General features: G+C 54.5%; 1 protein-coding gene across 3 annotated transcripts; it reads right to left on the bottom strand.

The window, feature by feature from the left end:
* Positions 1-306: 306 nt before the first annotated feature.
* Ldlrad1 (low density lipoprotein receptor class A domain containing 1) lies at positions 307-11,405 on the bottom strand. 3 transcript variants are annotated; one of them, XM_037202775.1, is made up of 6 exons: positions 11,239-11,405; positions 10,844-10,898; positions 8,256-8,381; positions 5,328-5,465; positions 3,795-3,923; positions 307-1,991 (listed from the first exon to the last, which is right to left on the bottom strand). In XM_037202775.1, exons 1-6 carry the CDS (start codon positions 11,272-11,274, stop codon positions 1,843-1,845), a joined length of 633 nt encoding a protein of 210 aa, XP_037058670.1. In that variant the 5' UTR covers positions 11,275-11,405; the 3' UTR covers positions 307-1,842. The 3 variants fall into 3 exon arrangements, with proteins under 3 accessions (XP_037058670.1, XP_028746128.1, XP_037058671.1); XM_028890295.2 differs by lacking the exon at positions 11,239-11,405 and having other exon boundaries at positions 10,844-11,230; XM_037202776.1 differs by lacking the exons at positions 307-1,991; positions 8,256-8,381 and having other exon boundaries at positions 3,801-3,923; positions 5,328-5,434.
* Between the last annotated feature and the right edge of the window lie 958 nt (positions 11,406-12,363).

Here is a 12,363-nt window from a genome sequence, read left to right as displayed (position 1 = left end):
TGAGAAAAAGACAAATGTGAAGGAGAGGGTCAGATTAAACCTCGATGGTCTGTGAGACTGTGCCCTCCTGATTATTCACAAACGCACTAGGGGTTATAAATGCTCACTGCACTCACGAGGCGAGCCTGCCAGTCCGGGCTGATGCCTTGCAAGATCGTTAAATAAATTGATTTGCTTTTGCTCGTCTGAGTCTCTGGTACTCTTTTTTTTTGTTTTTTGTTTTTGTTTTTTGTTTTTCGAGACAGGGTTTCTCTGTGTAGCTTTGAGCCTTTCCTGGAACTCACTTGGTAGCCCAGGCTGGCCTCAAACTCACAGAGATCCACCTGGCTCTGCCTCCCGAGTGCTGGGATTAAAGGCGTGCGCCACCACCGCCCGGCTGTCTCCGGTACTCTTATTATGAAGTGAGCATCTTTGTTTTTCACATATGCCCATGCTTTGGCCACTCCAGCCTGTTGGACGGTCCATGGGTGAGGAGAACTGCCACATGGCTCACATGGTTCCCTCCTCCTGAAGACAACCCCTGCCTGCCCTCTGCAGAGAAGTCCAGCTGAAGGGTCAAGCTGAGGCTGGACATCCCTCAAGCAGGGTCACTGGGGCCTAGCATCCCTGCTTACCTCACTCATCCCTGCATGGGGTGACATGGGTTCCCCACAAGGCCTCACACTGCTCGTGTGCTGGGACCCAGGCCTCTTCTCTGGGGACCCAGCTCCCAGCTCGGTTCAGAAATGGCTGAATGAATGCATGAATCAGTGAAAGAACTAATGAAGGGCCAGAGCTCACTGGCTCCTTTGGTGCCATTTTCAGGTCAAACCTTATAAGACACTAACATAGAAAACCAGTTTTAGTAATTTCTAGTGGGTTATCTCTGTGTCTTCCTACAGGGGCCCTCCACATAGCCAGATCCCAAGTTTCTCTTTCAGGATTAGGACAGGTTACTTTTGGTCCCTCAAGCTACCTCTTTAGAGTCACCCCCCTCCCCCCAGCCAAGGTGTGGCTCTATTCTTTACGAGTGGGGAAGGCCCTAAGGTCAGGGTTCCACAGGCTGACTTTGAGACTGAAGTTGAGTCCCAGTTCCAGCGTTGATCCTGGGCAAGTTATCCCCCGGGCCTCAGTTTCCCCATCTGTCTAAAAGTACATCTGCCCTTGCCTGCCTAGGTGCCGAGAAGCTAGAAGGAACTCAGGGAGATGGCTCACTCTGGCTTCAGGACCAAAATGCCAACCTGCAGGAGAGTGTCAGGTGAATCAGGGCCGAGGCTGAAGGTACTGATCCTCTCTCCGGGCCTCCCACTCTCCAGCCACTAGGAGCCTGGGGCGCTAGAAGGATACCACCTGCATCCCATGTGGTCAACTGGGGGCTGCTGGTGAGCTGAGCAACGTGCTCCAGCGGCCTGGGATCTCAGCAGTTCTGCCTTGGGCAGCAGATGGACGGTGGTAAATGTGTGTACTTTGTTTTCTATCCACGGGGGCTAAACTCTGCTCGGCATTTGAGCCACACATTTATCTGTCTCTAAAAACATCGACAAGATGGGGACCTTCAGGCCTGCCCTGGAGCCACGGAGCATATTTCCTCTGTGTGGTCCCATAGGCAGGCCTAAAAAGATGGAGGCAGACTCGCCTCATCTTCGTTAGAAGCTATCTAACATGGACGTGAGCTCCTTGTCACTGGAGGTGCCCAGGTAAAGGCTGAGAGCCTTGAAAAGAGGAAAGGTAATTCAGAGTTAGAGAGAGTGGGAGGCTGTCACTGGATGACGTCAGAGGTTCCTTACTGCCTCTGTGGTCTAGGGTTCGATGCTCTGGCGGAAGGTCCCGGTGCCCGCTTCCATGCTGTGGAGGGAGGTCCACTCAGGGTCCAGGACAGATGTACTCATCTGACCAGTCAGCACAGTGCTGCACGCGGTCCCGGCACAGGACCCTCGGGATGCAGCTGCAGTACCTGAAGACAGTCGGAGTGCAGGGCCACCATCCGGGGCCACAAGGTGGGCACACAGTCACTGGGGAGACAAGAGCGGAGGAAGAAGTCCTGGGCTCTCCACACACTAGGGCACTCTCCAGCCCTACACCATGCCATAGCTCCTGTAGCCTTAGGCTATCTACTGCGGGGTGACTCTGTTCCCGGTTCCCCTGCAGCAGAGAGACTTGAACCCCATAACTCAGGCTGTGTGACCTGCTCACCCTGTCTAAGCCTCAGGTTCCATCTGCTCAGTTGCTGGGTAAAAGGAACTAGGCAGAGCTCAGACATTAATGGGTGTGTAGAAACTGCTTTACCCAGTTCAGCTTCCTGCTTCATTCTGACTCCCGCCATAGCTGTCCCTTGGATGCCCTGGGGTGCCTCACCCTTCTGTCCCCTGCCCGGTCGGTGCCCATGGCTCCAGCATTCCTCTTTACCCACCATCCCTGACTGTTGGCCCCTGTTCTCAGCAGCCTGTTCTGGAGAAGCCTTTTCTGAGAAGTCCGTGGATTCCTCCAGGCCCAGCACTTCCTCTTGGCACCCACATGATGCAGCCCTGGAGATGTGTCTGGCTCCTGAGCATCCCCTTCCAGAATCTGGCACAGGCCTCCCTCAACAGTGCTCAGACCATGTTTGTTGATTTAACACTGGGGATAGAATGTGTGTGCATGTATGCGCGCACACACACGTATACACATAGATGGATGCATGCTCATGTATATGTGTGTTTGTATGGAGGCTTAAGGTCTGCAGTGTCTTTCTCAATTGTTCCTCAGCTTTTGTCTCTTGAGACGGAGTCTCAAGCTGGCCTTTATCTGTTCAGCTATGTAGCTAAAGATGGCCTTGCCCTCTGCTCCTCCTGCCTTGGCTCTGAGTATTGGGACTATAGGAATGTACCAGCATGCCTCACTTCTGTGGTGCTGGGCGTCAGCCCAGGGCTTCATGCACACTAGGCAGACACTCTACCAACTGAGCTGTATCTTCAGCACCATACCTTAAAATTTTTAAATTCCATTCAGTTATTGTGTGTGCGCATGCGTACCTGACGTGGTGTGCACGTGGCGTGTGGAAGTCAGAGAGCCTGTGGTCACTTCTCCCCTTCTAGCGTGTGGATCCTAGGGATGGAATTTGGGCCCCCACGCTGTGCAGCAAGCCCTGAGCACCTCCCCAGTGCTGGGGAGAGGGTTTAAGGAGATCTAAAGCAGGTCTCTGGACTTCACATTCCCTTCCTGCCACGTCTGTTCCCTTCTTGACGCTTGGGATTGCCCACATATGAATTGGGGTCTCGAGTCCCGTCCTGCCCTCCTCACAGGGTTGCTGGAAGGTGCCCAGGACAGAAGGCTCAGACCCAGAAAGGTAGGGCAGTGTCTTCGCTCAGTCCCCCTCAGTGCCCTGGTGCCCAGTCAGCACCCTGGAGACAAGTCCCCTCCACAGGAGAACTTCTCATACCCAGCACCTCTACCCAGAGGTGTTCAAGTGGGAATGGAAAACTCCTTCCCGGGATGCAGGGAAAGCATGCAGGAGACTCAGCGTTCTGCTCAGCATCTTTTCCTGATCACGCCTAGCTGCCTGTTCCCGCCCACCCGTGCCCAGACCCCGCCCACTATGCCCAGACCCCACCCACCCGTGCCCAGAGCCCGCCCACTATGCCCAGACCCCACCCACCCGTGCCCAGAGCCCGCCCACTGTGCTCAGACCCCACCCATCCGTGCCCAGACCCCACCCACCCGTGCCCAGACCCGCCCACCCGTGTCAAGACCCCGCCCACTGTGCTCAGACCCCACCCATCCGTGCCCAGGCCCCGTCCACTGTGCCCAGACCCCGCCCACCCGTGCCCAGACCCTACCTGGGCTCAGTTCATCCGAGCAGTCCCCACAGTTGTTGGTGCCATCACATTTCTGGTCCGAGTAGATCCAGGAGGCTGGGTCTCCACAGTGGGCCAGGAGGAAACTGGGGAGGCTCTGGGGCACATCTCCTAGAGAGGGACACATGGGGCAGGACGAAGTTCCCCTCGGACCACAGTACCTCAGCCACCTGCGGCTCGATCACTGTGTCCAACCTGGCAGTCAGTGCACTCGGGGTCTCCCCATCCGCTCTGGAAAGGGCACAGGAAGTCTCCCGGGAGGAGGTCAGGTCAAGGAGTGGAGTGTTCCTGCTCTGGGTACCTCTTGTTGGGTGGCGAGAGGCCGGAAGAGCATCTGCACTCGCTACCCAGCCCTTGCGTGTCCTCACCCTCAGTCTCGTGTCTGTCCCCACCCTCAGTCTCGTGTCTGTCCCCACTCCTCTAGCGTGTCCCCACCCTCAGCATTGCATGTGCCGTCTCTGCGGAAGTCCTCCTTCACCGCCTTCATCCACGGTCAAGTTCTTTCCGGTCAGGAAGCCTCCTCTCATCAGGACATAGCAGGCAGAACCCAGATTCCTTACACTTAGGCCCCAGAGTTCCAAAGTAGCTCCCAGGTCAGGTGGTCGTGTACAGGGTGACCCAAATTCACACAAACCCAGGCCAGCCTTGTGTAGTGAACTCCCCGTCCTAGAAGCATTTAAGCGGAGGCTGGGTGGTGTCTCTGTTGCACTTGCTGGAGCAGCACTTGGGATAGGAGCTGGAGGGTGGGCCAGCTGACCTTTTTGTTGCTATTAAGCCAGGGTCTCATGTAGCCCAGGCTGGCCTGAAACTCGCAGTGTAGCCAAGGATGACCTTGAACGCCTGATCCTCCTGCATCCACCTTCCAAGTGATGAGATTACGGTGTGCACCGCCACTCTTGGATTTGGGCTGAATGATTCTTTAGACTCCCAACCCCCGGCCCCAGCTCAGAGCTCTCGCCTCCTGCAAGTCTCCCGGAGTTCATTCATGCTCTCACGTTAGTTCTACACAGCCAGGCTCCTCTCTCCTAAATGCAGGTGTTTCCAGGCCTTCTGATCCATTCATTCACTTGCTCATTCATTCATTCAGCAAGTCATTCTGGCTACCCTTGTCCCAGCTACTGGAACTCCAGGATCAAGCAGACTGGAACAGACTGCCACAGAGGCCTTCGTAGCCTAATGGGGTGGCAGATGTGAGGCCAGCGTGACTGGGGCCAAGACACAGGAAGGCAAGGGTCTGTAGGAGCCTAAAGAAGGACTGTTGGCCTCCAGCAGGAGGAGTCAGGGAAGGCTTCCAGGAGGAGGCAGTTTGTGAACTCTGCCTTGAAGGATGGCCACAGAGGCTGAGGAGTGGCGCTCCCTCAGTGTACAGCGGAAGGTCCTGGCTAGGGCATCATGTCACTGTGGGCATGGGGGCGTGGAGGCAGTGCCTAAGAATGTTCCACAGAGCTGAGCTGCAGGGAGAGTTAAGGTGGTTGTGGGTGAAGGAACAGGGACACGGATCTGAGGGATACTCACGGCACAAGCTCTCCTCCTCATCTTCACCATGGGCACAGGTGCGGATGCCGTCACACACCCCGTGGGCTGGGATGCACTGCCTTCGGTCATGGCATAAGAAGCCCGTCCTGTTGGTCATTGTCACACAGGACCGGATCTCTGTAGGGGCAAGAGAGGCCCTAGAGTGGAGGTGGTGCTCATCCAGGCAGCCTTGAGATGGGCAAGGTGGACCCTGCACAGGGTCCCCCAGGGAGTCCCTCTGAGCTCCTGGGGGGCCTGGGGCAGCGGGGAGACCCTAAACTCCGTGGCATCTGTGGAGTTGAAGCTGCCACTCTGCCGTTTCCATATCATGGCAGGTTCAGGTGATCCTGCCCCTCAAGCCTAGGTCCTTTGTCTACATAATAGAGGTCAGAGCCGAGCCCCAGGGGTGTGTGGAATGTGGGGGACAACATGATCATTCTAGACACTGTGGATCACAGGGTGTGCAGAGTGCCTCCCTGGTTTGCTCACACAGGAAGCATTGAGGTCAGTGTGCCATCATCCACATGGCTTTAATGATGGATCTCCTGGAACCAGTTTAGCTTGTTGCAAATTGTATATTTGTGCTATCTGGGGACAGAATGTCACAATCCCTTCCAACTGGGCATACCTCAAGAGTCTTCCATATTTTTATTGTTCCTCCAAGTACTCCTGAGAAGTGGAGTATGCTTAAACTCTCCCAGAGGAGGAAAGACACTCACCCCTAGGGGTAGCCCCAAGATTTAAAGGAGAAACTAAGAAGATGGAAGTCACAGACTGTGCCTGTGGGTACACGTGTGGATGGGGGAGGGGAAGCAGCAGGTCCGTCAGTGCATTTGTGCCAGTATGAGTCATGTCTCAATGCCCAGAGCTACCTCAGCTAGTCATAGGAGACACCCTTAGGGACACACACTGTCGCAGATGCAGACAGGAAAATGAACACATTCACATGGACACAGCTACACCTTCCTGCACATGCATGAAGACAACAGATGCACACACAGACATGTGCACATATACTGACACACATGTACACAGATAGACTGACATGCACACTAATGTGCACATAGGCAGGCAGGCGCCTGTACACATATGGGTATTGTGGAATATTAGTTAAAGATGTGTTACATTTGTTTATGCTGTGGAATATTTTTTTAATGATACAAAGATGTATTGCATTCTTTCATGTTGCATTTGTTTAACTCTGTGAAGCTGTATTACTTTGGCTGTCTAAAACACCTGATTGGTCTAATAAAAAGGTGAACAGCCAATAGCAAGGCAGGAGAGAGGGATAAGTGGGGCTGGCAGACAGAATAAATAGGAGAAGGAAGAAGAGGGGGAGTGAGAAGAGAAGGAGAGAGGACGCCAGGGGCCATTCACCCAGCCACACAACCAGCCATGGAGTAAGAAGGAAAGAAAGAACAGAGGAAGGTAAAAGCCCAGAGGCAAAAGGTAGACTGGATAATTGAAGAAAATCTGGCTAGAAACAAGCCAAGCTAATGCCAGGCATTCATAAGTAAGAATAAGTCTCTGTGTATTTATTTGGTAGTTGGAGGTGGGCCTCCAAAGAGTAAAGAGTGTGAAAAACAAAAACAAAACAAAACCCAATAACATATGCACATTCACACACACACATGAACACAAGCAGGCAGACATCTGCATGCACACTCACACTCACACACACATGCACACAGGCAGGCAGGCAGGCACCTGCCCACATACAGACACTCGCACACACATGCACAGTCAAGCATCTGCATGCACACAGGCGCTGACACACATGCACACATGCACACACGCTTGCACACACAGGCCCATGGCTGCAGCTCCCCCTCCTGCTCTGGCAGGGGGAATGCTGTGATTTCACCCTTCCCGTGGCAATGCCTGGCCATGGAGCCATCTCTCAGAAAGCGAGGAAGAAGGATGGGACAGTCCCTTCCCTCGGCTCCAGGAACATGGCCACCCTCCCAAGTGCAGCTTTTAAGGTCCGGGGCACCTGACCCCACGCACTCACATCCACTGTCTTCTTTCCATCTTTCCTTCTCCGTATGCTTCCCACCCCAGGACTTCCACACAGGCTGTTCCCTATGCCTGGGGGGCTGTTCCTGACACTCTCTTCCAACTAATCTCCACTTTCCCTTCCCACCTCAGGTCTCTTTCACTCCCAAGATGCTTCCCACCCTGACTCCCACCACTGATTGGATAAGAGCCTTCGTTCGGACCCCTGACCCCCCATTAGGCCTGCCCTTGGGTATTTATTCGATCAAGCCCAGATGGCTCTCTCAACTGCTCCCTAAGGGTGGGGGCTGCATTGGGTGGTTCACCACTGCAGCCAGACCACAGGAAAGCTCTGAACACAACCTGGTCTGTGGTTGAGACCACCACCCAGGGTGGTCAGATGAGGGGACTAGGAAGCGCATTGACTGTGGGACTGAGGAAGCTCCTAGCCCAGCTCAGGGGTCAGAGAGAGTTTCTTAGAGGAAGTAACAGCAAAACCAGGACCTCTCAGTAGTGCATGTTGGGGCTGGAGAGATGGCTCGGTGCTTAAGAGCACTTGTTGCTCTTCCAGAGGTCCTGGATTCAATTTCCAGCACCCACCTGGAGGCTCACAACCAACCATCTGTTAACTACAGTTCCAGGGGGTCTGACATCATCTTTCGTCCTCCCTGGCCCCCAGGCACACATGGTGTACAGACATAGATGCATGCAAAACACTCATATACAGAAAACTAAATTTTAAAAAATAAAAGAAAAAATTTAAAACGGTGCATGTCGAGGGTGTGTGCAAGGCCTCTCCCCGACTTGTGTCCATACGTGCACAGGTGTCTGTGTTTGCACCTTAAGGAACCTCAAGACACTAGAGGGGGAAGCTGGGCTGGGCTCGGTTTCCCAGCTCCCTGAGCCTCCATGCCTCCCTCTCGCCACCCTGACCTGGGATGCGGGGCGGACGTCCGAGGACAGTGGCCACGACAAGCAAGACGGCAAGCAGGGCCAGCAGTAGCAGCAGGAAGGCCGAGAGGCAGGCCCCACGGCGGGAGCAGCAGCAGGGGCCGCAGCCTGTGGAGGGGAAGACAGTGAAGAGGTGCAGGGACCCCCCAGGGTCCCCCCCCCAGCCCTGCAGGCGCCCCCCCCCCCCCCGTCAGGGAGCCTTAGGGCTAGAAGAAGCCCTCCGAAGCCTGCCATGACACTCTCTGGTCCTGCCTGTCCTCCCCATCACCAAGCGCCACTGCTGGCTAGCCTCTGCCCCCAGAGGTTGTCTCCCCGTCTGTCCTTCCTGGTCTATCCCCATGACCAGGGGAATAGGACAGTAGACGTCTGTGTACCCAGTCTGAACCATGAAAGAAATGACCACAGGTTCATCACAGCTGTCATCTCCATTTTTCACAAAAGTCCTTTATTTCTCTGGATGACAGACTGGTCCCGGTTACCCTGGACTGGGCTGAGGCACGATACCTGTTTGATGCCCAAACCCAGACCTTTCCCTCCATTCCAACCTAAAATCTGTTCCAGTGCCCTCCAGAATGTTGCCCGGAGTCCAGTTCCATCAGCCCCTAGCTGGCCACACAGTGAGAACCTCACTTTTCCGTGCCTCAGTGGTGCCATGATGGGGGTTGGTTTGTTGAATGTTTACTCTAAAACAGCAGGTGCTGTTGGGAGTTAAGTATTTACTGTGCATCCACCATGTGTCAAGCTCTCACCGGGGCACTGTGGAACGAGTGGTGATGGGAGTAGCTGGCAGATGGCCCCATCCTCTAGAATTGTGCTCGGCTCCCTTAATTGTTGTTGTTGTTGTTTTGTTTTTCAAGACGGGGTCTCACTGTGTATCTCTGGCCTAGAACTCACTCTATAGACCAGGCTGGCTTCAAACTCACAGAGATCCGCCTGCCTTCACCTCCCAAGTGCTGGGATTACTGGCATGCACCACTATGCCTGGCTTGACCCCCTAATGCTTACTTGCTTGCAAAATGAAGCAAAGCAGCTTTATGAAGGAGCTCCTGGGCGCCTTGCTCTGTGGAAGGCATGAAAATAGCTTTCCTTGGCCTCGGAGAGTTGGCAGCTGCAGCTGGGGAACCAGACATTGTAGGGAGCAGGGTGGAGACTTGGTCCCCTGTGCCAGGTCACAGAGGGGCAGCAGCAGGTTTGATTCATCCCTGTGGCCTCTGGTCAGGCTCTAAGGCAGGGGCATAGCTCTCACTGGTACTGTGTGAGTGTGTGTGTGTGTGTGTGTGTGTGTGTGTGTGTGTGTGTGTGTGTGCAAACCGAAGACGCAGAAGACAAGGGGAGGCTCCTGATTTGGGTCATTTAATTCACACCACTCACGTTTCCAGTCACCTGCCAGCAAGACCTGAGCCTGTAGAGTCAAAGGAAAGGATGGCTGAGGAAGTGTGGACAGGGCTCTGACGAGCTTCGAGTGATACAGGGGCCTCAGGAAAACCAGCTGATTCATAGGTCGGGGCAGGGCAGAGAGACCTCCAAGAGCAGGCTTTCTGGGCAGAGGGTGTGGGAGGAGAGGCCTGAGGGGTGGCTAGCGAGGATGAAGGCATGGGGGTGTAGGTCAGCAGAGGAGACGGTACACTGACAGGAAGCACACGGACAGCTAAACCTATCATCCCACAGCCCTAGTTGGCGGCTCCTTTGCGGTCAGCAAACACAGGGCAAACTTGGGTCACCAGGGAGACTGTGTTGAACCTGGGCGGGAGAGACTTCTGGACAGCCAAGTGGCTGCTCCTCAAATATTTGTGCAGTATACATGGCGTGCGAGGTGGGGTCACAGGCAAGACTAGACTCCCAGGCAGAGCCAGGTGGAGATGCCCACTTTAAATCCAGAAACTCCTTAGCTGCTGCCCACCTGGGACAAAGGAAGAAAAGCCACATCTCCGACTTGGAAATAGCCATCAGCACGGAGCAAGGCAGGCCCTGAGGCTTAGCACCCTCCTTACAATGCTGTGTTACCTTGACCGGATCACCTAACTTCTCTTAGCCTCTAGTACCCAACTCACCCAGGGCTGTCCTGAAAGCAAGGTCTACTACTTCCAGGCATCCGAGGCAGATCCTCCACAGCTATTCTTTTCCTCCTTGCTCAACTGAGGGCCAAGATGGGGCCCAGGGAGACATTCAGTATGTAGGTACACCTTCCTTACCTCATGAAGGTCCCGGCCACACAGGAGTGGGGGGAAATATAATAGGTACAAGTGTGTGGCCCTAACCCACTCTATCTTAAGATCAACAGAACTGCCCAGATCAGGCCTGGGGTCCAGAGGTTGATTGAGAGGTCCTTGGTGTCACGGGTTCAGTGCGGTGGTCTGGCAGGTAAAAACGGCACAATGTAGCCATCAGAAAATGCTGGGAGCTGGAGAGAGGCTGTCTGTCTGGCTAGGCAGGAAGCTGGGAGCAGACACCACTGTCTACATTGGGGCCGAGGGGCCGTGGTAGTAGCCTTGGACTTTCTGTGCCCAGCTTCAGATAGTTCCTGGAGACACACCCACAGCACCCAGCCTGACTTGCACCTCCCTTCTTACCTTCCCCTCCAGGGCGGGCTCGCTTTCCGGCAGCAGCGTGGCTCTCGGAATCTCCCTGCCCAAGAGACCAGAAGCAGACTGGGCAAACCGCTGGTCCCTCACAGCCCAGACTCATCTGCGGGCTTCACACTTCCACACCTCACCAGCGCGGTGGGTGGCTTCCACCCAGGGTCTACTCCTTTGCCCTTCACACGGACTCAGGCAGGTCCTCCCAGTGACAGGGCCCTAACGTCCCTGAGCTTCTGTCTGCCTATTAGCACTCTTGGCTCCCACTTGGAGTGAATCCCCAGGGCAGATGAATGTAACCCGAGGTCCCGGGGCACCCCCTAGAGCCCTTCGCACCCCGAGGCTGGCCCCCTAGGTCAGGAACCAGTTCAGGCTCCGGCAGCTTTTACCTGGGGGAAGATCTTGTTCATGGCTCCAACACTCATGTTCCGGAACTGGGGTAGAGTAAAGAGAGCTCAGTGTAGGTCCTCTGCCTTGTCACCAAGGGCAGCTTGGGGGAGGGAGGGACAGAAAAAGGCTTTGCCAAGACTGTTCCCTCCCCTGTGACACTCCCATCCCAGGCTGCCTCCCCAGCAAAGGAAAGGGTACCCTCCCCCACCAAGCCTTTCCCTAGGTTGGAGGGGCTCCTTGGGGTTGGAATCTTCACATTCCACAGATGACAAGCTGGTGTTTCTGAAAGAAAGCGCTTTGTGCCTTAAGTCACACTGGGAGTGGAGAGATGAGTGAGGGCCTTACGTACATTTTTCACCTCTGCATCAACAGACTGTGGGTTGGCGAGGCTCCAGTGGCAGGAGCCATGGGCAGAAGTGCCATGAATCTTGACAGAGTTCCTTTTCTCACTGATGATCTGTTCAATAAGTAGTAGAGGCCAGGCGGTGGTGGTGCACACCTATAATCCCAGCACTCAGGAGGTAGAGGCAGGCAGATCTCTGTGAGTTCGAGGCCAGCCTGGTCTACAGAGCTAGTCCAGGACAGGCTCCAAAGCTACAAAGAAACCTTGTCTCGAAAAACCAAAAAAAAAGTAGTTGATCTAGAGCAGAAGAATATGCATTCTGACGGCCAGCAGGATGTCGTGGCGGGTAAAGGTGCCTGCCATGCATTCCTGATGACCTTAGTTCAAGTCCCAGAGTGAATGTGAGGGTCCAAGGAGAGAACTGACCCCACAAAGTTGTCCTGACCTCCACACATGCTGCACACCCACCCACCACACACACACACACACACACACACACACACACACACACACACACACACACCACACGCACACATTAATAAATAAAAAAGAGAAAGAGCATTCCCTTCTCAATAAAGCTAAAGTGTAAACAGATTCTTGAACTGCTAAAAACATGGAGATATGCATTTTTAACCTTTTGGATGTTCATGACTGGGTGGGAGCCAGCTGCTTTCCAGACCATCTTCCATCCCAGCAGGAGGCAGATTCCTTAGCAATCTAGTCCACAGAGGGAGACTGAGGCCCTGGAAGAAGGGACTGCTCTGAGGCCCACCCAAAAGGT

Source organism: Peromyscus leucopus, chromosome 2, assembly GCF_004664715.2.
Source record: "Peromyscus leucopus breed LL Stock chromosome 2, UCI_PerLeu_2.1, whole genome shotgun sequence".
NCBI lineage: Eukaryota > Metazoa > Chordata > Mammalia > Rodentia > Cricetidae > Peromyscus > Peromyscus leucopus.
This window is presented reverse-complemented; position numbering and strand designations above follow the sequence as displayed.